Genomic DNA, 23,528 nt, shown 5'->3' on the forward strand with positions numbered 1-23,528 from the left:
TGTCAAAAGTAGATCATTTTTAGAAAGAAATTCGAGGAAAGGCTCCCACTTAACACAAAAATTCGAAGTACCAGTGGGGTTTTTCTGTCGGTATAGCTTTTCTGTTATTTTTTCCATAATTAGAAAATCCCATATCTTGTTGAACCAGGTATTAATTGTAGGAACTGATTGCGACTTCCAAAATGAAGCAAGTGAGGATTTAGCTGCATGAAATAATATAGTTATTAAATCGTTTGAGTTGCTTTTAATAAAAGGCGCGGTGTAGACTTGTGCTTGTGGAGCATCTGTGTTGGTGATGCGTCTGACTGCCCTTTGTTAAACTAATTGTTTGCTAATGGTCTGCCCTGATCAACTGATCTGTGGGTAGTCTAGTTCTGAACAAAAGAACCCCCAGAGGTTTTTAATCAGCTGGGAGTGTTTCTGCCTGAGACACAACCTCCAAACTAGTGGGAGAGCAACAGAGGAAGGGGCAGTGAGAGGGCAGCGAGAGGTACATTTTACATTGTGTGGGAAATTTTGATGCAAATATCATCTGGGGAGGAGATCTGAATAGTGAAAATGGCAGGGGGATAATCGCCTGTCCCGTCTGTAGTCCACATGCAAAAGCTGCTGGGATTCTTACATCATGCATTCGCAGTGCAATCCTAAACAGAGTTACTCCAGTCTAAGCCCACTGCAATCAATGGGCTTAGGATTTCCCTGATAGTATACTCCTGAGACTTTTCAGAAGAAATTGACTCCTGGGTGGGGGCTACACAAGTTGCTTTCTGGGGATCTACATTGTACAGCTGACCTGTGGAACTCACTGCTACAGGATGTGATGGTGGCCGCTGGCTTAGATGTTTATAAAAGTTGACAGAACAGATTTCTGGAGGATTGGTCTCTCGTGGCTATTAGCCAGGAGAGCCAAATGGAGCCTCTGGATTCAGAGGCAGAACGATTGTCGGATGTTGGGAAGCAGCCAGCAGGTGGGGGCTGTTTTCTGTGGTCCCAGTTTACTAGTTTCCCCAGTGGCACCTGATGGGCCAATGGCAGCTGGACTAGATGGACCATTGGCCTGATCCAACAGAGGTGACTCTTTTTGCTTCTTATGCTCCAGTTTGGTGTAGTGGTTACGAGCACGGGACTCTAATCTGGAGAACCGGGTTTGATTCCCGCCTCCTCCGCTTGAAGCCAGCTGGGCGACCTTGGGCTAGTCACAGCTCTCTGGAGCTCTCTCAGCCCCACCCACCTCACAGGGTGTTTTGTTGCGGGGATAATAATAACATACTTTGTAAACTACTCTGAGTGGTTTACAAAGTATGTCATTATTATCCCGAGTTTTAGCCTGCACTCTAACCACTACACACCACAATCACAGTTCTGATTGGTTTATTCATTTCCAAATCAAGTCTTGGTATCAGATAAGCGGCGGGAGATAGTTGGGAAGATGGGCTGGGAAGGAGCCTTGGCTGTTGTTTTGGGAAAGCTTAGAAATAAATAACAGATATTCGTGTCAATGATTTATTTTGTGACCAAATTCCTCACTGCTGTTCGTTAGTAAAGGAACAGCAAGGGACACCCCAGCCATGATTTCCGAAGATTACCGAATTGAACTGAATTAATTCGGAAAACTTGAATTCAGTAATACCGAATCTGATTTGGTATTCCCTTTTAAGTTCTGTAATACCGAATTTTACTGAATCAGGTAAAATTCGGTATTTTTACCCAAATACCAAATCCGAATTGCACATGTCTACATACCTCTATAATTCTTACTGTAAGCCAAGATGAAGTGTTTGCTTCAATGCTTTTGTGGCAACTTCTGACACTACTTTTTCTCCCTCTTGCAGGTAAATGTTGAGGACACTGTCGAAATGTTACCCAAGTCCCGGCGAGCGCTCACCATCCAAGAAATTGCAGCTCTCGCACGGTCTTCTTTGCATGGTAAGTAACGGGGCCTCTAATCGCCTTCATCCCTTTGTATAGGGAAACTGAGTTTCAGCAAAGAGCTTTGAAAAGAGCCTTGGAACCCCTCTGGGCTATCTTAAGAGGTGCTGGAATTTCAGGGCTCCACAGATGGCCCGATGAGACGCCCCTCCATTCTATTGTGGATATTTGTTAGTTAATGTAACAAAGCTGCACAGTCAGGAAAATGAGGAATCATGTGTGGTGGAACACTCTTCGGGTCTGTATATTGCAACAGATAAAACTTAGTTTTAATGAAGCTGATTCACAAAATCCCTTGAGTTTTTGTAGAAGTGGAAGAAAAATAGAAACCTAATCTCAGTAACGCTATTCCCGGTTGCAAGCAGACAGCTAATCTGGTTGCACATGAGCAGGAGTATGAGAGCACGGGTATGCCTCTGGCATTCTTGTACAGTAGAGAACTGCAGAAGTGCATTGCTTCTTTGCAAGACCACGAGGAGAGAGAGAAAAAGGGCACAGAATGAGGTGTCAGAGAGAAGCTTCTAGCTCAGCCAAAAGAGGCACCACGCGTATACAAACTCTGAATCTAATGCAAAGGGGGAAATAGTGCACCCCAGTGCCCAGACATACGAGTCACTTCTATTCCAACACATTGTTCTTAATTCCCAGCTGCAGTACCTCTTCTGGCCATCTCCAGTGATGGCACTACAGAGCTGCAGAGATCAAACAAGCAGTTCTTTTGCTTGTAAAGTGTCACTGTGGTGCAGGGAAGAGCTCTGCAGAATCCATATAAGCTTTCAGGCATCTCCCATTGGTTTACCGAGACTTGCGTAGGAGAACTTCCCAGCAGATTGTGCCCTTAAGTCACTGAACCGTGAAATTGATCAAAGAATAATTTTCAGAAGGGTGGGGAGCTGCAGGGATCATTTTAAAAGATGCAGTAAGGGGGGGGGGAAGCAACTGACAAGCAGGTGTTTAGGCACTGTCGTCCTCGATGACTGGGACAGGAAAAAATAGAGTAAATGAAAGCAGTCGATACCATCGATCCCTCTGTCTGTGTGCTCAACTCTGTCTGTGTGCTCAACTCTGCTTGTATGATTAGGAGATTGCTGTAGCCCTTCCCTCCTTGAGGGCTGGTGCTCAGCAGGTGCGCTACTGCTGTGGAGGCTGCACTGCAGTGCTCCCAGCCATGGCTGATAAAGCGCACGACTTGTGGAAGAGCCCCAAATGAAGGGAGCAACCCGTTCTCCGGGGTGTGGAATGGAGAGGTCTGTTGCATAATTTGTGCAAAGCACAAAGGGGCCCCTGGCCATTGCCTGTGGCTGGGCACATGGCCATGCTAGGTAGTCTATGAGCAGTGCAGGCTAGACTCAGGAGTAGACATGGGCATGAACCAAAAAAAAATTACAGAACCAGAGGATCGTGGTTCAGTGCAGACCACGATCCCGAATTCCCGAACAGCAACGAACATGTCCCGTTCCCGAACCCGGAGTGTAGATCGTGAAACCCAGCCTGGGAGCCCATGGCTATTTATAAGCATGGGTCCCATTCAGCAACACAGGAGGTCTGTGTTTGGCCGTCAGAGCTGCCTATCAGGGTTTGCAGGGATGAGATAGTAGTGCCCATGGCTACAGAACACCCCCTTCCCCCTCCCTCCCCTGGGTGTCTTCTCCCAACTTGTGACTGCTTTGCTGCTCCGTGGTTGGAAGGAAGCCCTGCTGATCAAGGAAAGCTGGGCTTCCGTTCGGGTTTCCAGGGCGACAGAAGGAGGGCAAACAGAGCTCAGGCATTCCCCTGGCTCTGTTGCCAGGGGAATAGATTGCTGGCGCCTGAGTGTCTGGATCCCCGAACGCCACGATCCAGGCCTTTCCCGACCGCTGGATCGTTGGCCGTGGACGATCATGATCCGCCGGGTCACGATCGCACGATCGCCATTTTCGTGGTTTTTTTACATCCGTAATGCGGATCGTGCCCATCTCTACTCAGGAGTTAGAGAAGCCCAGACAGGATCCTATTTGGCTCCTGATCCCCGCTAGGCTGAAAGTGGCAGTGCCCCAGCTGCAGTGCCACAGAGATCAGGAGAGGTACTCACAGTGCTTGTTAAGTGCATTTCATTTCATTTCATTCCATTCCATTTATTTATTTATATTTCAATTTATAAACCCCCCATCCTCAGGGGCTCTGGGCGGTGAACAAGTTAAAATCAATAAAAACAAGAAAAGCAGGCTCAGGGCGGGTCACAACAATAAAAAACCACACAAGGTTAAAATACACATCAAACAAGACTAAACCACATGAAATCAGTAAGTAAAAAGACATCTACATCGGATCCAAAAAGCTGTAACAAGCCGTAAAGTGCAGGCAGTAAGATAGATCTACCAGTCGCTGCCAGGCAGGCATAACATGGCGGAGCATGGGTAGAACATGGGTAGAACATGGCAGTCAGGAGGGACAGATTGCAGACACGCCAGCCATAGGCCCAGCGGAACACCTATGCCTTACAGGCCCTGCGGAACTGTAACAACTCCCGCAGAGCCCGGATTTCCACTGGGAGAGCATTCCATCAGGCTGGTGCAGCGGGGAGTAAAGTGCCTGAATCTCATTTGCTTTGTTCACTGCTCTGAGAGGGGCACTAATCTGCCTAGAAGAGTGATTTCAGAATCACAGCATCATAGGGGTGGAAGGGACCTCTAGGGTCATCTAGTCCAACCCCCTGCACAATGCAGGAAATTCACAACTACCTCCCCCCACCCCCTGACTGCCCCAGCGACCCCTGCTCCGTGCCCAGAAGATGGTAAAACACCTCCAGGATAACTTTGCTGGTACTTAGGATCCATGGCGCACTTGATATGCAGCTCACCCAACAAAGGAATGCGGACAGAGGAATCAGGGATCTCTGTGGAATGGCTGTCAGGCTCTCTTCTGAATGTGAAAAAAGGCATGCATGGAAATCTCTGCACCAGGGGCTGGACTGTGCCCTTCCCCCCCCCCACACACACACTCAGTGTATACCTTGCTTTTATTTTCCAAAGACACCAAAAGATGCACACCGTCACAGTAAAAAAAAAAAGCCATTGGATCTTGCCAGATTGGCTCTCTTGCCTTGCAGTAACCATCACCAATACTGCCTAAGTGGGGGAAAAGCTACTCCTTGCTCCATGAGTCTCAGAGCCAAACTACAAGTGACGCCTGACACTAGTTGGACACTTGTCAGCCTCCCTCAAGTTTTGATGGGAAATGTAGGCGTCCCGGTCTTGCAGCTTGGCTCTCCGACTGCTGTCCAGTGGACTTTTCAACTGTCACTTGTCCAACATTCTGCCAAGCTGCCTACATTTCCCACCAAAACTTGAGGGAAGCTGACAAGTGTCCAACTAGTGTTAGGCATCACTTGTAGTTTGGCTCTCAGTAGCCAGGATAGCCTGTTAACTGAGAAAAGTGCCTTGCTCAATCTGGGCTTCTTTCTCCCAGCAGCTCCAGCTTGGATGAGATTTTCATGAATTGGGGGTGGCGGGGGTGGGGCCCTGGCTGGATTCCCATCCATCAGTCTTCGGTGGCTATTTCAGAAGTAAACGTGGGTAGAAATCTTCCAAAAGATGAACAGCTTTGTTCCCTCAAAATAGCACGAAGTCAACTAGATACAAAATTAAATCTGAACCCGAAGGCATGCAAACCCACACAGCTGGCAACATCTGTGGAGAAACGCAAATGGGAGCAGGCCGGCGAGGGGAGAGGCGGGCTCTTGCTTCATTTCCCTCCCCCCCACCTGTACTTGCAAATTCAGTGACGAATGTCAGTCAATCAGGTATTTGACAAAGTGGACTCTAGCCGATGATGTGCGCTGATGCCGCAACATGTTGGTTAGATTTTTTTTTTAATAAAATTTTTAATTTTTTTTAGATAGAAAATAGGGAATAAGAAGTAGGGGTGGGTAGAAGGAAAAGAGAGAACAAAAAAAAACGTATCTATTACATTGCACCATTCACTCTAATACATGTCTTAGTATTCTGCTAATCAGCTATTTGCAGATTTTTCCATTTGTCTTCTATAAACATGTTGGTTAGATTTTAAGGAGCCTGGGGAATGTTTGGTTTTGGGGCAGCAATCCAGTTGATGAGTAGCTGCCATTCTCAAACTCATCAGCTGCAGTCAACTGACAGCCCTTGACTTACGGTGCCTGATTTCCCTGGTTGCCAACTGATTTCTTTTGGCTTCTTAACAGCTTGGCGACACTTATTGGAGAACAAATTGGGGGCCAGTTGGCATGGCTGTTTGATGCTCTTAAAAAAAAAATTATTATTAATTTTGAATTAGTTTACAACATATAACTCACAAAACAACATTAACAAACTTCGACAGATGTTTAAAACAGTTCGTTGTAACCATATTATGAGTTATTAACTTACATTAAATTAACAAGTAAAATGTTATTATAGCAAAAGCAGTATTAAATAGAACTTTATCTGGGTAAGACTACCACAAACTCCACATTTCCATATCTAGGATATCTTGATAGGGCAATTTCGTTAACAAAAGCTCATTTTTAGAAAGGAATTCTAAAAAAGTTTCCCATTTAGTATAGAAGTCTGAGATACCCGTGGGGTTAATTTGGAGATACAATTTTTCTGTGATTTTTTCCATTAAAAGTAGATCCCAAATTTTGTTAAACCAGGTGTTGATCGTAGGGATTTCTTTTGATTTCCAGTATAGGGCTAATGAGGTTTTTGCTGCTTGGCTTGATGCTCTTTAAGATCCGTCTTCCTACCCTCCGGGGACCCTTTGGATGGCATCGATTTGCCTGCCAAAGAGCTCTGCGTGTTGTCTGTGGAATTCTGGTGCATTACAGAACATTTGGAGACATTTTCTCGATTGGGCTCTCAGTTCAGTGTTGTGTACTGGTTAGAAGGTTGGACCCACGTTCAAATCCTCGCTGTGCCATGAAGTTCACGAGGTGATCTTGTGTCTGTCACTTTTTCTCAGCCCAACTTACCGTGGTGTGATAAAACGGGGAGGCGGAGAACCACATATGCCACTTTGAGCTCCTTGGAGGAAGGACATGAATGGGAGAGTGTGGCAGAGGCTCCTGTGATATCAGGAATCTCTGGGGTGATCTCCCATTCCTGTTGGAAGCAGGTATGCCAAGCATCAGCTTGCTGGGCCTTCTGCCAGCCTTTTGGCCTCAGTAGGTGCCCACCATACCAACCCTTGATGTCAGCCCTGCCTACTCATCTTCACAGCTCCTTATAAACTCCCAAAGAGCCCCAGGATTCCATGGAACGTTAAAGAATGGAATGAAATAACTTCAAACATATTAGACAATTGCATTTCAAGATTCTGCTTGTTCACATTGACTTATATGAGTTTGCTCCTGGGCTTCGTAAAGCATGCCCCACGCCTCCGGCTTAGCTTTGCTAACGTTCTGCTTTTCTGCTTCGGCAGCACATATACTAAAATTGGAACGATACAGAGAAGATTAGCATGGCCCCTGGGCTAAAAGATACTTGAGTGCGTCCCATCCTTGGATTTTAAAACACAGATCTGTTCCAATTGTCGAGAAAGAAGTGTCTGTGTTTGTGTCTCATTTATTTGTTATTTTATTTTGGTTTTAACTGGAATTTTTTTAAAATTTTTTTTATTGTAAATGACTTTGAAACATGTGGAAAGGAAGCATATAAATGTTTTAATAAATAAATGCATACAATTTGCACAACCAGAGGAGCAAAGTTACCTCCTCCCGTGCTTGGGGCTGAACTGTCCCGTGTTTGTCTCAATGGGGTGCTTTTCTGTTCAGCTAAACTCCATGTTCATGTACCCTTTTAGCTGTCAAATCAGCAGGGCTAATTTCAAAGGGGAACGCGCAGGAACGCAGTTCCAGCAGTTCCCCAAAGAGGTCACATGTCAGGTGGCCCCGCCCACCTGACTCTCGGCCATTTTGGGCCTGTTTCAGCCAGGATTGGGGCCAAAATGGCCCGGATCAGGCCTCTGATGGGTGGTGGATCAATCTCCCACTCAGCAGTGGCCCGATCCTGACCATTTTGGGCCCCTTTTCGGCCATTCTCAGCCCCTTTTTGCCATTTTGGGCCCAATTTCAGCCCTGAATGGCCAGGACTGGGTCCAAAACAGCCAGGATAGGTGATGTCAGGGGGTGTGGCATATGCAAATCAGTCACACCGACAACACACTTCCGGTGATGGCAAGGGGCGTGGCATATGCTAATAGTAATGAGTTATGCTAATGAGTTCCTCCAGCTCTTTTTCTTCGAAATGACCCCTGCAAATCCAATTCCACCCAACCACACACGACAATTTCTTCCCTGTTTATTTTAAAAGATTTTTTTCTTTTGCAAATTTACCTGCCATGGTTGCTTAATCAAGGAGAAAGATTGTGTGGGGAAGAGAATGTGTGGGAGGGACCTTAATTCCTTCCATCCCTTGCTACTTTCTTACCAGGAAAATCCACCCTTGGGCTGTCAGTCAGTCAGATTTATTTACAGTTAAAAACCAGTACAAACTTGTAAAAAATGTAAGTGAGTATCATACACAAAATACACCACTTTATAAACATAATTATATAAATATATAATTATATAAAAACTTGGCAATATACGTACAAAAGTGTGGGCTTTCAGGGTTAGAAATAAAAGCAGATCTTACTCCTTTGCACATTCCCTGCGGATTCTACAAGCCGCGGCTAAAAATCTGGCACTAGCCAACGTGATCTGGGGGTCGGCACCTAACAGGAGCTTATTCGATGTATTGTCGAAGGCTTTCACGGCCGGAGAACGATGGTTGTTGTGGGTTTTCCGGGCTGTATTGCCGTGGTCTTGGCATTGTAGTTCCTGACGTTTTGCCAGCAGCTGTGGCTGGCATCTTCAGAGGTGTAGCACCAAAAGACAGAGATCTCTCAGTGTCACAATGTGGAAAACTGTGCTTATCCGTTTGCTCAGTGTCAGGGAGGCTCGAAAGCTTCTTCAGTGCAAGTTGGATATGTTTTATACGTATGTCATGGTAGAACTTACAAGCAAGCATGATGTGCCCAATTGTTTCTACTTTCCCTGCCTTGCAGGGACAAACTCGCTCAGCCATCGGGACCTTCTTATAACGGCCTTCAAGTAATGCAGATGGGAATGTGTTACATCGGGCCAATGAGAAAGCCCTACGGTGGGACGGGATCTCCAGGCTTGATAGATAAGAGGCTGGAGAAACCACATATCTTGTTTGCGGGGGGGGGGGGGGGCTAGGAAATTGGAGACCCTCGCAAGATCCCTCTGTCTTTCGACATCCAGTATACGCTGTTTGACCACAGCCCTTGCCTGGTCCAGGGCCATCATCTGTAGGGATTCAGATGAGAAGCCCAGCATTTTTAATTTCTGATGGGTGGTCCGGAGCCAGGCAGAACAGTACCTATCTTTAAGGATTAGGGAAGTAATATCCGATGGACAACGGCTGAGCTTAAGCCAAATATTGATTGAAGCCAGAATTACCCTGGGCTGCATATATCCCCAATGGGAGAAAAAATACGAGTCCCTGCAAATTTTCTTCAACAGATGAAAATGCAGCTCCAGGATTTATTTTCTAGTGAGAAGGCAATAGGGGAGCAATGTGGTTTCTCCTCCTTGATAGAGCAATCTCGGTAGGCCGTAGCTATGATCCTAAACACAGTTACACCATCCTAAGTGCATCGGAGTGGATGAGCTTAGAAGTTGTAACTTTGCTAAGGATTGTCCTGTACATTTGCAAAAGAAAAAAAAACCTTCACAAATAAACACAGAAGGAATCGTAATGTACACGTTATGATTTCTCTTGTGTTTATTTATGAAGGTTTTTGAGTTGAGCCCTGTTCGTGTAATTGAGGCTGATCTTCATTGAAACACGGGGTTCTTACACTGTCCCTTCTTGAGTTTCTACACGAGATGCCTTAGCATATGTTCGTCAAATGTAGGGGGATAAAATGTTAGCTGGGAAGCATAGTTTTAAAAAACAGAGCCGGCAGAGATTGCCCCTCAGAGGGTTTGTTAATTTCATATTTGCCTCCCCAAAGGCTCTGTCAATTTTACCTCTCCAGTTTAAAACTGTGTGGGATCACGATCAGAGGGAAGCAAGAAATGGAAATGGGCTGGAGCTGCCTTCTAGAACTTGCTTTGGACCTGGAGAGGTTATAATGGGCTAAAGTTTCCCTTCTGGCATTTCACAGCCCCTTCACACAGCTCCAGTGTAGAGCAAAACCTTTGCCTGCCACTGGCTCTGTCTTTTTAAACTGCTTGGCTAACATTGCATCTCCCAACACGTAATAATAATATAATAATAATAACATTCGATGTATATACCGCCCTTCAGGACAACTTAATGCCCAATCAGAGTGGTTTACAAAGTATGTTATTATTATTCCCACAACAAACACCCTGTGAGGTGGGTGAGGCTGAGAGAGCTCCAGAGAGCTGTGACTAGCCCAAGGTCACCCAGCTGGCTTCAAGGGGAGGAGTGGGGAATCAAACCCGGACCTGGTTCTCCAGATTAGAGTCCCGCGCTCTTATCCACTACACCAAACATGTTCTTCACGTGTCAGATGTCTCGAGTAGAGAGACTTCTAGTTCATCCACTACGCTTGTGCTTTATGCAACTGAAAGGAGTCTGAAATTTAGTCCTCTAATATGGACACTGGAGTGATTAGTTTTGACTGTTTAGAGACCCATTGCAGCGAATCTGTATAACTGGACTCCCTGTTTTCTGGCAAGAGTGTCAGACAGCCCAAAACAAGGTGTTTAACAAACCCGCCTGTCAATGGGACAATTCTTGCATTATATGATTTCTGGCAATCATTAAATTTCTGACTTGGAAACCTTGATGTGGGAAGCTGCTATAATCGGTCACTGCCTCTCAGTACGCTCGATAATTATCCAACAATGGGAGATGTGCCAGGGAGGTGATAGGCCAACTGTGGCTCGTCTGTCACCTATTACATGATTGCCTGTCATTTGAACTGACTGTGACATCCCCAGGGGCAAAGGCTTTCTGGGGATACAAAGTCTGAAGTGTGGTGCAAAGCCAGATTTTCATGTTTGAAGATTTGTTAAATTAGAGTCAGGCTGATAGCTGTCAAGTGTCAGGCTAAGTTTTGCAATTTTATTATTTTTTAAAATTCTGATGTGACCTCTGGGGCAGAGTCCAAGAATCCTTTTTTTGGGTCCAGGACAAACTTGCAATAAGCACTCAACCCCAGACAAACACACAAATCCTGAAAGAAGGAAAAGATCGATTTTCTACATGAAATGACATTAAAAGACTATAGATTTCCACTCAGTCTTTAATCCTGGAATCAGGAAAGTTTTTTCATCCACGGCAAAGCTCTTTTTTTGAAAAAAAAATGGCTATTTATTTTACAGGTTTCTATCCTGATTTTTCCATAGGAAAGTTTAACAATTTCACGAAGCAATTGCACAGAATCAGTTCTTGCAGGTGCCAAAATGCGCGTGTGTGCGTGTGGAATTTCTGCTGATGGAAGAGAGGAGCAGTTTTTTCTGCTTCCCCTTCCCACTACAGATCCCCAATTCTTCCCTGCTGCTATTTCTGGGAGTCCCCTGTGCCATTTCCCAAACCATTTGGGGCTGAAGCAGGGAGACCCCGAAATCCAATTCTGCTGATGCAAATGTCTTCCATCAGTGGAGATTCTTTATGGGATCCAAGCCATGGTACAGTTTCTGGTACGTAGCTGTGTTGGTCGGCAGCAGAAGAGCGAGTCCGGCAGCACCTTAAAAACCGACGAGATTTCCAGGGGATACGCTTTTGAAGTTCAAGCTTATCTGATGACGGGAGCTTGAATCTTGAAAGCTTATACCCTGGAAGTGAAGGTATGGAAATGGTTCTTGGTGGAGACCAACCTGGAGTCGACCCTCCTTCTGCTGCTGGCACTTGATGTCCACTTCATTTTCTTGTGCTGACCAAGAGGGAGAATTTGACCCTGCCCAAGACTCTGTGCCTCCCTGCCTGTCTGTGTAGTAGGATATCCCAATCCCCCCTAGCCCAAATGGATATCCTGCCTTTCTCCTCAGTAAGGACCCAAGGAGGCTTTCATTGTTCTCTTCACCATTTTATCCTCGCAACAACCCTGTGAGGTAGGTTAGGCTCAGTGTGTGCAACTGGCCCAACATCACCCAGCAATTTTCTATGGCAGAGTCAGGATTTGAACCCGGGTCTCTCAGATCCTACTGCAACACTTTAACCACTACGCCATACTGGTTCCCAGGTTCAGTCTCTGGCATCTCCAGTTGAAAGAATCAGGAAATTGGTGCTGTAAAAGACGCCTGCCTTGAGATCTTGGAGAGCTGCTGCCAGTCTGAGTAGACCATGTTTACTTTGATAGACCAGTTCAATATAAGGAAACTTCATGTGATCTTGGTTATTCTCTTGATGGGGTGGAGATGCTCCCTGCAAATGGATGGTGGAGGTGAGTGACGGACTGCACTAAATAGCAGGTTTCTGAAGTGCAGCAAAATAAGAGAGCTGGGAGGGGAAGGGTTAACTGTTCCTTAGAATGGAGAGCTTGAGTGACAGGCTGCTTGCGCTTTTCTGATTGGTCAGTTAGAACCAGTCTGAAGACTTGGTTTCTGGCAGGTTTTGGAATCAATGAATCTGACAGGAAAAGTCAGACAGGTTCACCTTTGGAGTGAGGAGAGAAGTCTCCTTTGCCTTAACTGTGGTATTACTGTTCTGAGGAAGAATTCTATCTCAGAATTAAAAGTCTTAAGTGTCAACATAAGCTGAAGTACACTTTACACAGACACCAGAGAACTGGGAGAGTGTTTTGGGTGAGACTGATTGGGTAGCCAAAAGAAGAAGGTTATATCTTCTGAGGAGAAGAAGATTAATTCCTGCTCAGTTTTAAAGGGGGGTTGGATCTGAGGAGGACCCCGGGTCTGTTGTGAAGGGAAAACAGTATTAGCTTATTCAGGAGATAGAAATACTCACTAGTTTCAAGAAAAGAGTGAGTTAGGTGCACAAAGAAAGTGGCTAACTCCAAAAAACCTGAACTATCGTAGGAAACTTCTTGAAGAAACATTGCTGCTGTACCTAAATACTAAGTAAATCACTTTTCACTGTTAAGAACCAAGAATATATGAAAATAAGCTTCAAATATATTATTTTGCCTGTTACATGACAAGTATTCACCTCTGCATTTCCATCCATTGATTACACTTCCTCAATCCATGCCTGTTAAATAAAGTTGTTATTTCCTTTGGAATGTTATACAGTCTCCCAGTGCCATTTCCAACAAAAAGGAAGAGGGTTCCTGCTTTTCCCCATCAAGTTTCTGGTCTGGGCTAAAAAGCCAAAATTGTATCTGCATGTCAGAGTGGAACAAGCAGACCACAAATATTAACACTCTACTTGAGGCTGCTCCGTCAAAGCAGGGAAACTGAATTTGGGTGGGAAAATCTGCCGCACAGAGTGAAGGAGGGGTCCATCATAAGGTGCCTCATCCATGGGAGATGTCTCCTCGATGCCTAACTCTGCCCTGTTCTCTTCAGGTATCTCACAAGTGGTGAAAGACCATGTCACCAAACCCACCGCGATGGCCCAGGGCAGAGTGGCCCACCTCATTGAGTGGAAGGGATGGTGCAAGCCGATGGATTCACCGGTGGCTCTGGAAAGCACTTTCAACTCCTATTCAGACCTCACCGAAGGGGAGCAGGAGGCCAGGTTTGCTGCAGGTAGGAACCTGTGTGGGCGGGGAAAGTGGGGAGGGAGGAACCTGTGTGGGCGGGGAAAGTGGAGAAGGAGGGACCTGTCTGGGCGGGGAAAGTGGGGAAGGAGGAACCTGTGTGGGCGGGAAAAGTGGAGAAGGAGGAACCTGTGTGGGTGGGGAAAGGGAGGGACGTGTGTGGGTGGGGAAAGGGAGGGACCTGTGTGGGCGGGGAAAGTGGAGAAGGAAGGACCTGTGTGGGCGGGGAAAGGGAGGGACCTGTGTGGGCGGGGAAAGTGGGGAAGGAGGGACCGGTGTGGGCGGGGAAAATGGAGTAGGAGGGACCTGTGTGGGCAGGGAAAGGGAGGGACCTGTGTGGGCGGGGAAAGTGGAGAAGGAGGGACCTGTGTGGGCAGGGAAAGGGAGGGACTTGTGTGGGCGGGGAAAGTGGGGAAGGAGGAACCTGTGTGGGCGGGGAAAGTGGGGAAGGAGGGACCGGTGTGGGCAGGGAAACCTTAACAGAACCTTAACAGTGACCTGATTTGCTTCCAAAAGTTGGCATGAGGCAAAGCTGCTGCCCTGGCACCAGAACTGTGCCCTGGTTTGCTGCTTTCACTTTTAGAAACACAGAATCGTAGGGTTGGAAGGGACTTCCAGGGTCATCTAGTCCACCCCCTGCACAGTGCAGGAAATTTACCACTATCTCCCGCCATACCCCCAGTGGCCGCTGCTCCATGCCCAGAAGATGGATCAGGAGTCACTGGGTGTGTGTGTGTGGGCCGGGGGGAGGTAGTTGTGAATTTCCTGCACTGTGCAGGGAGCATTTGAGTTGCCCAGAGCTTTGGCATTTCTCGGTGCCGATAGGAAATTTTTTCTCTTCCCTTGTATGGTCCACTGAGTTTTTCAAAAAAAGAGGCAAGCGACCCGCTGGGTTGGTGTGTAGGGTTGCCTGCCGTAGGATGAGATGTTCCTGGAGATATGGGGGCTGGAGCCTGGAAAGGATGGGGTTCGGAGGGGGGAGGGTTCTCAGCAGGGTATAATGCCAATAGAGTCCACTCCCCAAAGCAGCCATTTTCTCCAGGGGAACTGATCTCTGTGGCCTGGAGATCTGTTGAAATTCCGGGAGATCTCCAGCTGCCCCCTGGCTGACAACCCCGGCCCAACTTGGAGGGCTTCAGGCTTCCATCCTGCCCCCCCCTTGCTGCCAGCTGGCAGTCTCTGCTAGTGGGAGTGGCTGGCCTTGGCCCTGTAGGAGCACACAAGGCCAGCCGCTGAGTCACCAAATGACCTGGCAACCAGGGAAACAGAACCCAAGAAGGGCTTGTTAACTGCCTCCTTCACGGCCCCTTTCTGCCAATGGCAGCGTCCGTTGCCTCTCCAACCAGCCACTGTGCAATGCTGGCACCACTCGGCAAGGCCTTCCTGCCCACAAAGTTCCAACCTGTGGGCTGTCTCCCGACACAGCTGTCACCTGAGCACCCGGCTGGCCTTTCGGACTGCGTTGTTCACTGCCTGACAGCTTGGGAGGGACGGGCACAGCACAGGGTGAACCGAGCTCTTCGCTCCACTCTCCTGTCTTTAAGAGCTAATGGGTTCAGAGGAGGATGGAGGCAAACTGACCGCAGAGCGTCCCTAGAGATCAGGGCCAGGCTGCCGTGTTACTTTCTGGGGAAGTTCCTATGGGCAGGGCTGGCCCAACCACTGGTCAAACCTAAGTTATCACCTGGAGATGCCAAAGAGGCAAAAGGAACCTCCTCTCTTGACTCGAAGCTCGGCACGGACGGGCTTCTGAGAACGCCGCATCTCTCAACTCTCGTCTTCTGTAGCTGCCACAAAGGAAAACGGAGGGCTTTGGAAGGGCTTATCTATTTTTAATTTTTACATTGTTCGTTTTGAATGCCCAGTGCGTAAAAATGTTTCTCTAGGCTTCTCACTTTTCTCTGTATGGAAGGAGGGTGCTAAAGTCATACGCTGCCTCAGGTATCAAAAAATCTTGGGCCAGCCCTGCTGTGGTCACCCAGGAGCCGGCTGAGCTCAGCGGTATGGCAGGGGCACTCGGCTCGGGCAGCCAGCAGGGCCATGGCGCCATTGGCTGGATCACAGCTGAGCGGCCCCGGCTACGCTGGCAGTGTTGAGAGGCCACCTGGCCCTGCTTGTCCCTGGGCCACTTCAATGTCCCACCCTTGTTCGAGATATAGTCCCCTGCCTTGCCTTCTTCCTTCCTTCCTTCCTTCCTTCCTTCCTTCCTTCCTTCCTTCCTTCCTTCCTTCCTTCCTTCTATTTTGGAGATTCCATGGCCAGGTCACCATTCCCTTAAACTACTGTTCTTTCTTGGCCGTTAAAGGAATGCACATCATTGAACTTCAGAAATATTCAGTGAATTTTGCTGAACTTTGAAGCCAGGGAAAGACAAGACAAATTTGTTGACTACAGCACAGGAGGAAGTGTAGAATTAAGAGCCAGTGAGTCTCTCTACATGAGACATCTCACATGAGAATGCTCAAGTGCAGGGAGACACAATGTTAGCCGGGAAGCGTAGTTTAAAAGACAGAGCTGAAGGCTCTGTCAATTTCACCTCCCTACAAAAAGCCTGGAGAGATCCCTCCTCAGAGGGTTTGTTAATTTCCTCTTTGCCTCCTGGAAGGCTCTGTCAATTTCACCTCCCCTTTGGGGAGGCAAAGATGAAATTAACAAACCCTCTGAGGAGGGATCTCTTCAGGCTTTTTGTAGGAAGGTGAAATTGACAGCGCCTTTGGCTCTGTCTTTTAAAACTATGCTTCCCGGCTAACATTGCGTCTCCCTACACTTGTGTGTTCTCTTGTAAGCTGTCTTGTGTAGAGAGAGTCTCTGTGGCATAGTGGTTTGAGAGTCAGACTGGGGTCTGGGAAACACCTTGGTTCGAATCTCTGTTCTGCCATGGAAGCTTGCTGGGGTGACCTTGAGCCAGTCACATACTCTCAGCCTCATCTACCTCGCAGGGGTGTTGTGTGGATAAAATGGAGGAGAGGAGAACAATGTAAGCCACTTGGGGTCCCCAATGGGGGGAAAAGGTCAGGCATAAATGAAGGAAGTAGATATTGTTGCTAAGGAGTCAAGGAGCGATGGAAGCAAAGGATACTATGCCAGAACTGATCTTGTGAAACATTTCCAGCAGTTTGTGTCTTGCCAAGCCAAGGTCACATGTGCTGGGCCCAGGTCACCATGGCCTGGGGCAAACCGTGCCCACTCTGGACAATATACCGTCAGGTTGTTATGAATGGGCTGCCGGAGGCAGGCGAAAGCAACCCGGTACGCTCGAGGCTTGTCCGACTCCAGGCCTGCTGCGATTCATTCTTTGAAAGGAGCCCTGCCTGAGCTTCCGCTGTGTTTTTGATGTGCCTTCACCACCTGTTAGCTTGCAAATGAAGGGCACTGGGGTGATTCATAGATTTCCCTCTTAATAATGGAAAACAGGGACTTGAAGTTTTCTCTTTTGCAGCCAGAATCCCAGGGAAGGCTGCGGGGGAGAATGGTGCGAGCTACTCTGGGGGGGGGAAGTGGGGCATAAATGAAGTGAATGTGAATAAAATTAATTTTTAGCATGTCCAATACAGGCAGAGAGGACTGCAGATGCTTACACAGGAAGTCTTTTGAATACTCATTTGGCCCCCTTGGGGAGAAGATGGTAGTGCTGTGTAGTGGTTAGAGTGTCAGGCTAGGATCTGGGAGCCACCAATCCAAATCCCCTCTCTGCCATGGAAGCTTGCAGAATATCCTCGGGCCAGTCGTACACTCTCAGCCTCACCTACCTTACAGGAGTGTTGGGAGGATAAAACGACAGCGAGAAGAATGACATAAGCCGCTTTAGTTCCCCTTTGGGAAGAAAAGCGAAGTGAATAAATAACCCCTACACCACACTGCTTCTCCAGGCCGCCAGATTCAGCCTTGCCCGCTCGGGATAAGGCTGCTCTCCCAGTTTAAGCGCAACACAGTTACATTGAAAAAATTTGGTGCTGTGGGTGCCCCTTACCCAGCCTACTTTACCTCCCTGGCAGCAGGAGGCAGAGCAAGTCGGAAGGCAAGCCTGATGAACCTCTTCGGGTTGCCTGCCTCCAGGTGGTGGCTGGAGATCACCTAGAATTACAACTGATCTCTAACCAACAGAGATCAAAAAGAGTCCAGTAGCACCTTTAAGACTAACCAATTTTATTGTAGCATAAGCTTTCGAGAATCAAGTTCTCTTCGTCAGATGCCTGACGAAGAGAACTGTGCTTCTCGAAAGCTTATGCTACAATAAAATTGGTTAGTCTTAAAGGTGCTACTGGACTCTTTTTGATTTTGCTACCCCAGACTAACACAGCTAACTCCTCTGCAACAGAGATCAGTTCCCCTGGAGAAACTGTCTGCTTTGGAGGGTGAACTCTAAGGTATTATACCCCACCAAGGCTCCATCCTCTCCCCAAACCCCACCCTCTCCAAGCTCCACCCCAAAAATCTCCAGGAATTTCCCAACCTGGAGCTGGCGAACAGACCAATCTCTCCAGCATCCTAGGCTGCCCCTACCTCTGTGTTTTTGGTGGGGAATTGCTGGCTGGGCCTCTAGGCTGCTCTGCCACATCTTTGGCTGGGCTTCAACCAGCAGGCAACTGTGGGCTAATTGCAATGGCTGGATCCTGAAGCTGGGAATGACCAATTCCCCCCCCCACACACATGGGAGGTGACGCACGCAGGCAGCTGCAGCCCCAAATTAGCCGCACGCGGCTCCGGTTTAACAGCAGGCTTGGCTGTTTTGCTGACAAGTGAAATGCACGAATACGGGGCTCGGCCTGGCACCGTGTGCTCTGGACACCTGGCTCTGGCAATCGGCGAGGGGTTTAAAAAGAAAGATACCAGCGCCTCAACACTGGGGATTTAGGAATTGTTTGTGCCTGGAGCTTTGCGTGTGCTCAGAGGCACTCTGCTTTCCAGCGACTGGAAGGCAAAACCAAGTCTGAAATGGGCATGTCAGGTTCCACAGACCTGAAAGCGACTTTCCAGTTTAAATTAAGGTTGCCACTTTTCATGGCTGGCCCTGTTCCTTTACCTTTTATAAGCATCCAAATAAAGAAAAACTAATCTTTTTTATTCTTTAAATGCCTTACCTCTATGCTAGGAAAAGATGCAGCTAACTTACGAAGGGCAGAAATTATCCTGCACTTCCTGATTTTCAGAATAGGAGAGGTATCATTCAAATGAATGAGGGGCTGCCTGGCCAAAGGAAGACATGACAGATTTTTTTCTCTCTTTCTCTTTTAATACTTAAATTTGGGGAGAGGTCACCCTGTAAAACAGACCAACAGTAAGTCCAGGGCACATGGTTAGGCAAGTTAATGGAGGACAGGACTGTCAAAGTGTTCACCAGGATTTCTAAATGGAACCTCCATGTTCAGAGGCAGTATACATGTAAATTCTAAATACTGAGAACTGCAGCTTTCATCCCAGGCTTGTAGGCTTCCTTTGAGCTGGCTGCTGGGCTTTTTAGTTGCTTAGAGAATTTATAAGCTGTTTCTCCAGAGGCCCATTCAAGGCGGCTTACAACTAAAGCAATGAAACAAAACCCATCAAATGCAACCGTTAAAAAACCAAAGCCGTTTTACAAAACCACCAGATACAAGCCAGTGTCATTTAAAAGAGTCTCTAAAAAACAAGCCAGCTCCATTAAATATGCCGGGACATAACAGCATGCAATATGCATTACCTTCCTCGAGTGAGAAGCACACCACAAAATGTTTAAGAGATGAAACTCATTTGTTAAAAGCTTGGCTCCTAAAAGAAAGGTAGGCTGCCGCCAGGTGAGCCACAAGGTTGAGAAGCAGCAGGTATTCCAAAGGCAATGCACCACTACAGGAAAAAAGAAAACCGTCTCTGATCTCCGCCCACCTCACTTCTGCAGGCAGGGGCAGAGAGAGCAGATATTGGGACGCTGACCTTAGCTGGTGGGATGGAAAGTAGGGGAAGAGATGGTCCTTCAGGTGCTCCGCCCCCACCTGTTCAGGGTGGACCGTGCCGAGACACAGGTGGGCAGCCCAAACCCATAGAGTTTTGGTCTAATCCAGCAAATAATTTCTTACTTTCCCCTATGCTCAGGCTTTGGCATGCGGTGGGGGAATAGGAAACTCTGCTTGAAGTGGTGCTTCACTCCCGCTTGAAGCCTGACAAGTCACGCGCCTGCTGCATCTTTGCTCCCCTCTCTCTGCATCTACAATTTCTCTTACCAGGAGGACCAGAAGGTCTTCCTTTCTCTAAGCCTGCGATGCTTTCCGGGAAAAGCGAAGAAATATTTGTTTTCCAATAATATATGCAAATGAGGCGGCGTCATGCTAATTTTCTTAATTTGCACTTTTTTTATCTTGCAAGTAGAATTTAGGTGATTGGACTTTTTTAGTTGCTTCGCTGTTGTTATATTTCAACTCGGCCTGAGGCAGGGAGCAATTTTAAATTTGCATATATTTCGTATCAGTGAGTACATGTAGGCTAACAATGGGGTTTGCACGGGTCCGTGGGAGGGGGAGGGAAGTTTCTCAGGGGAAATCGGAAGGCTGCCTAGTTGACTAAACCAGCCTAACAATTTGTTTTCTTGGGGGAAGGATTGCCGGATTGCAACCCGGGACTCCCGCTGATCACTTTAAAGGTTATGCATGATAACATTTAAGGAGCCAGCAAGAGAATATATAGCCATTGCTCCTTCTTTCCGTAGCAGCTTTGGGAAATTGTTTGGCCAAGAAGATAACATGGTGGCTGTAACCTTTTCAGCTGCGGGAAAATGTTGAAAGGGAGGTGTAGATTCTCGAGGCGATAAGCTACCAACCAGAGCACCTGTAGATTCTTTTACATTTCCAAATGCATGAGCGAACAGCTCATTCTTTATTTTGAGTTACTTAATTCATAGCCTGCCTTTCTTGCTGTGGCTCAAGGCATATCCCGCGGTAGAAAACAATCAGGCAGCGTTAAGATGCCCAACGACCGATGCAGCAGGACTCGGATTACAAAAGTTAGAAAAACAATGCAAAAAGAAAAGGTCTCCGATAAGATATATCAAACATCATGGAATTTCAGAAGACCGTGCAGTAAGAGCAGGATGAAACATACAATAAACCTGTTCTGTTTATGAAAAAGCATCCTGCTGGACCAATCCATTACGCTACAGCCGTTCCTTTTATAAAAATGCCCTCTTGAATAATTCTGTTCGACGTGGTTTGTGGAATGGCAGGAGCGTGGCAGCCTTCTTGGCTGCCTCAGGCGGGCCTTTGCACAAGGGGGGAGCCACGACAGAGAATGCACCTGCATGGGCCGTGGTCCATCTTACCCATTTGCAAGGAGGCACCTTCAGAGGTTTTGCTCAGATGAGTGGAGCTGCTGCAGCAGAGCGTAGCAGGAGAGGCAGTCCTGCAGATATGTGGGACCAGATCCATGAAAGGCTTTGTAGATTATTGTTCCTCACTCAGTCCTGTGCGATGGCACATCTTCAGAAAAGGAGTTGGGTGATGTGACCGGGAAATGCAAGAAAGGTGGGCAATGAATGAATGAATGAATGAATGAATGAATGAATGAATGAATGAATGGGGGAGAACTTGCGGCCGGCTCATTTAGCATCACACTGAGAAATGTGTGTGTATGTTCTCTATCTGGCAACTCTAATTGGGGAGGTGAGGGGATGAGTACAAGTCATTGAGTTTCCATTGCCATCTTAGAGACTAGAAACTTGCTTTGCTCCGTAATGGGAGTCATGTGTCGATAAGATATCGTGAAAATAGAGTCTTGTGTCATCTTAAAGGCAAACGATATGTACAATAGAAAAGTGCAAGAGTCCAGTAGCACCTATAAGACTTACAAAATTTGTGGTAGGGTATGAGCTGTTGTGAGTCACAGCTCACTTCTTCAGATACTGTATCTGTTCAGCTGTACAGACAGCTGTATCTGAAGAAGTGAGCTGTGAGTCACGAAAGCTCCTACCCCACCACAAATTTTGTTAGTCTTATAGGTGCTACTGGACTGTTGCTCTTTTCTACTGCTCTAGACAGACTAGCACAGCTACCCATCTATAAATGTAAAGCGTCCAGTAGGACTTTTAAGACTAACTGACTTTATTGTAGCATAAGCTTTCAAGAGCCATAGCTCTCTTCGTCAGATGCATCTGATGAAGAGAGCTGTGGCTCTCGAAAGCTTGTGCTAATAAAGTTGGTCAGTCTTAACGGTGCTACTGGAATCTTTACTATTTTGCTACTACAGACTAACACGGCTATCTCCTCTGGATCTATGACCATCTATAAATGGATTGTACAGTACCTTGAAGCTCACGAGAGTGAATGTGTTCCTCTTTAAGATGCCGCAGGACTCTTTTGGTGCGAGAGGCCAGCATGGCTACCTCACTGTGAGGGTACTCCATATTCTCTTTGACAGAATGGCAACTGGGCAGGAGAGGGTGGCTGGTTAAATGGAGCCCTCTGGCTTGACCCATTCTCCCTGTGACCCACCAAAGTGGAATTCCCTTATCAAGGCTTGAAAGGGCTTGAAAATACTCTGGCAGGCCGCAGGGGGTCATCGTAAAGAGTTCCTTTGGAGGCTGGTGGGCTTCCTGGTCCAAGCAGGGGAACTTGGGACGAGGTGGTCAGCCAGGCCTTTAATGTGATGGTCACATATCCGTTTGTCCCGTATTTGCGCTTCTGCTGTTCAAGGCCCAGGAGAATCTGTCAGGAATGGCGTTGAAAACTGCCAGTGAAATATCTGCCCTGACCTGGATGGCCAGGGCTAACCCTAACACCTCAGATCTCGGAAGCTAGGCAGGGTTGTCCCTGGTTAGTAGTTGGATGGGAGATCACTGAAGAAGTTCGCCTCTCTTAGCTTCTTGCCTTGAAAACCCCAGCAGGGTTACCATAAGTCCACTGTGACTTGATAGCACTTTATTCACACAGTGGAAAATCCTGGCTTTTACTTATTTATTTATTTATTTATTTTTGATTTGTATTCCACCCTCCCCGCATTTTCAGCAGGCTCAGGGCAGATGGAAGTTTTTCCTGGAGGGAGAGAAAGCAGCAGCCGAGCCCCTCCCTCAAATTTAGATCCCGCCCAGTCCCTCGCTTCCATCCTTTTATGATCATCTGTCGTTTTTTTGTCTCTGTGAGCCAATTGAAGCGTCAATGTTGGCTCTAAATGAACAAACGAGCATACGCTTGTTTGGGATGCCGTCATGTGAACCCCTTCTTCCCATTGGGCCCCGCATCTCTGCCCCTGATTGACAGCTGTCCTTCCTCCCTAGGGGTAGCTGAACAGTTTGCCATCGCCGAAGCCAAACTGAGGGCCTGGTCCTCTGTAGATGGGGACGATTCAAACGATGAATCCTACGACGAGGACTTCGCCACCCCCTCTGAGACCACCCAGCCAGCTGGTAAGTGAGCAGACGGTGTCCCTTGTTGCGTCCAGCAGGGAGCATCCCAGGAGATCTTTCCCTTTCCCACAGCAGGGTTCCTTATTGCCTATTCAATGGACGATCCAAGTTTCTCCCTATGTTTGTGGGGGGGGGGGGAAGGAGCATCTCCGTGCAAAGAAGCTTCCCCTTGAGTACTGAGCCAAACATCCCAGGATGCTCACAGGCGGCACCGCCTAAAAGATTAACAAGTTAAGAAGCTCCTCCCTCACCCGTGCCCCCACCTGACGGCCTGCCATCCTGCCAGCTCCCCAGGTAGACGTCCTCCGGCCTCCGATGGGCAGGGAAGGGGGTTGCACCACCTTGCTCCTCCTCCTGCCCTGGGAGCCACAGCACACTCCACCTGCCTCTCCCCTCGCTTCCTCCCCAGGCGTCACGGGAACCTGACTTTAAAGGCCTCCCCTTGCCCTACCCCCCTGGCTCTTCGTCCAGTCTCCACCCAGCCTCCCTGACTGGCCCTCCTCCCAACCTATCTGATGGGAGGGCTGGGTAGACTCGGCAG

General features: G+C 47.6%; 1 protein-coding gene and 1 non-coding gene across 2 annotated transcripts in view; both read left to right on the forward strand.

Moving 5' to 3' along the window:
* The first annotated feature begins 1,838 nt into the window (after nt 1–1,838).
* The window catches only part of FAM131A (family with sequence similarity 131 member A), a 31,623-nt gene continuing 9,933 nt past the window's right edge, over nt 1,839–23,528 (forward strand). Inside the window, exons 1-3 of the mRNA XM_054982748.1 lie at nt 1,839–1,926; nt 13,430–13,612; nt 22,859–22,987. Of these exons, the coding sequence (XP_054838723.1) occupies nt 1,857–1,926; nt 13,430–13,612; nt 22,859–22,987 (382 nt within the window). The 5' untranslated portion in view covers nt 1,839–1,856. The remainder of the gene's footprint in view (nt 1,927–13,429; nt 13,613–22,858; nt 22,988–23,528) is intronic.
* On the forward strand, nt 7,331–7,432 carry LOC129332964 (U6 spliceosomal RNA). Its single transcript, XR_008597365.1, has one exon. It is a non-coding gene; the product is annotated as a U6 spliceosomal RNA (small nuclear RNA).

This window comes from Eublepharis macularius, chromosome 6, assembly GCF_028583425.1.
Source record: "Eublepharis macularius isolate TG4126 chromosome 6, MPM_Emac_v1.0, whole genome shotgun sequence".
Classification (NCBI taxonomy): domain Eukaryota; kingdom Metazoa; phylum Chordata; class Lepidosauria; order Squamata; family Eublepharidae; genus Eublepharis; species Eublepharis macularius.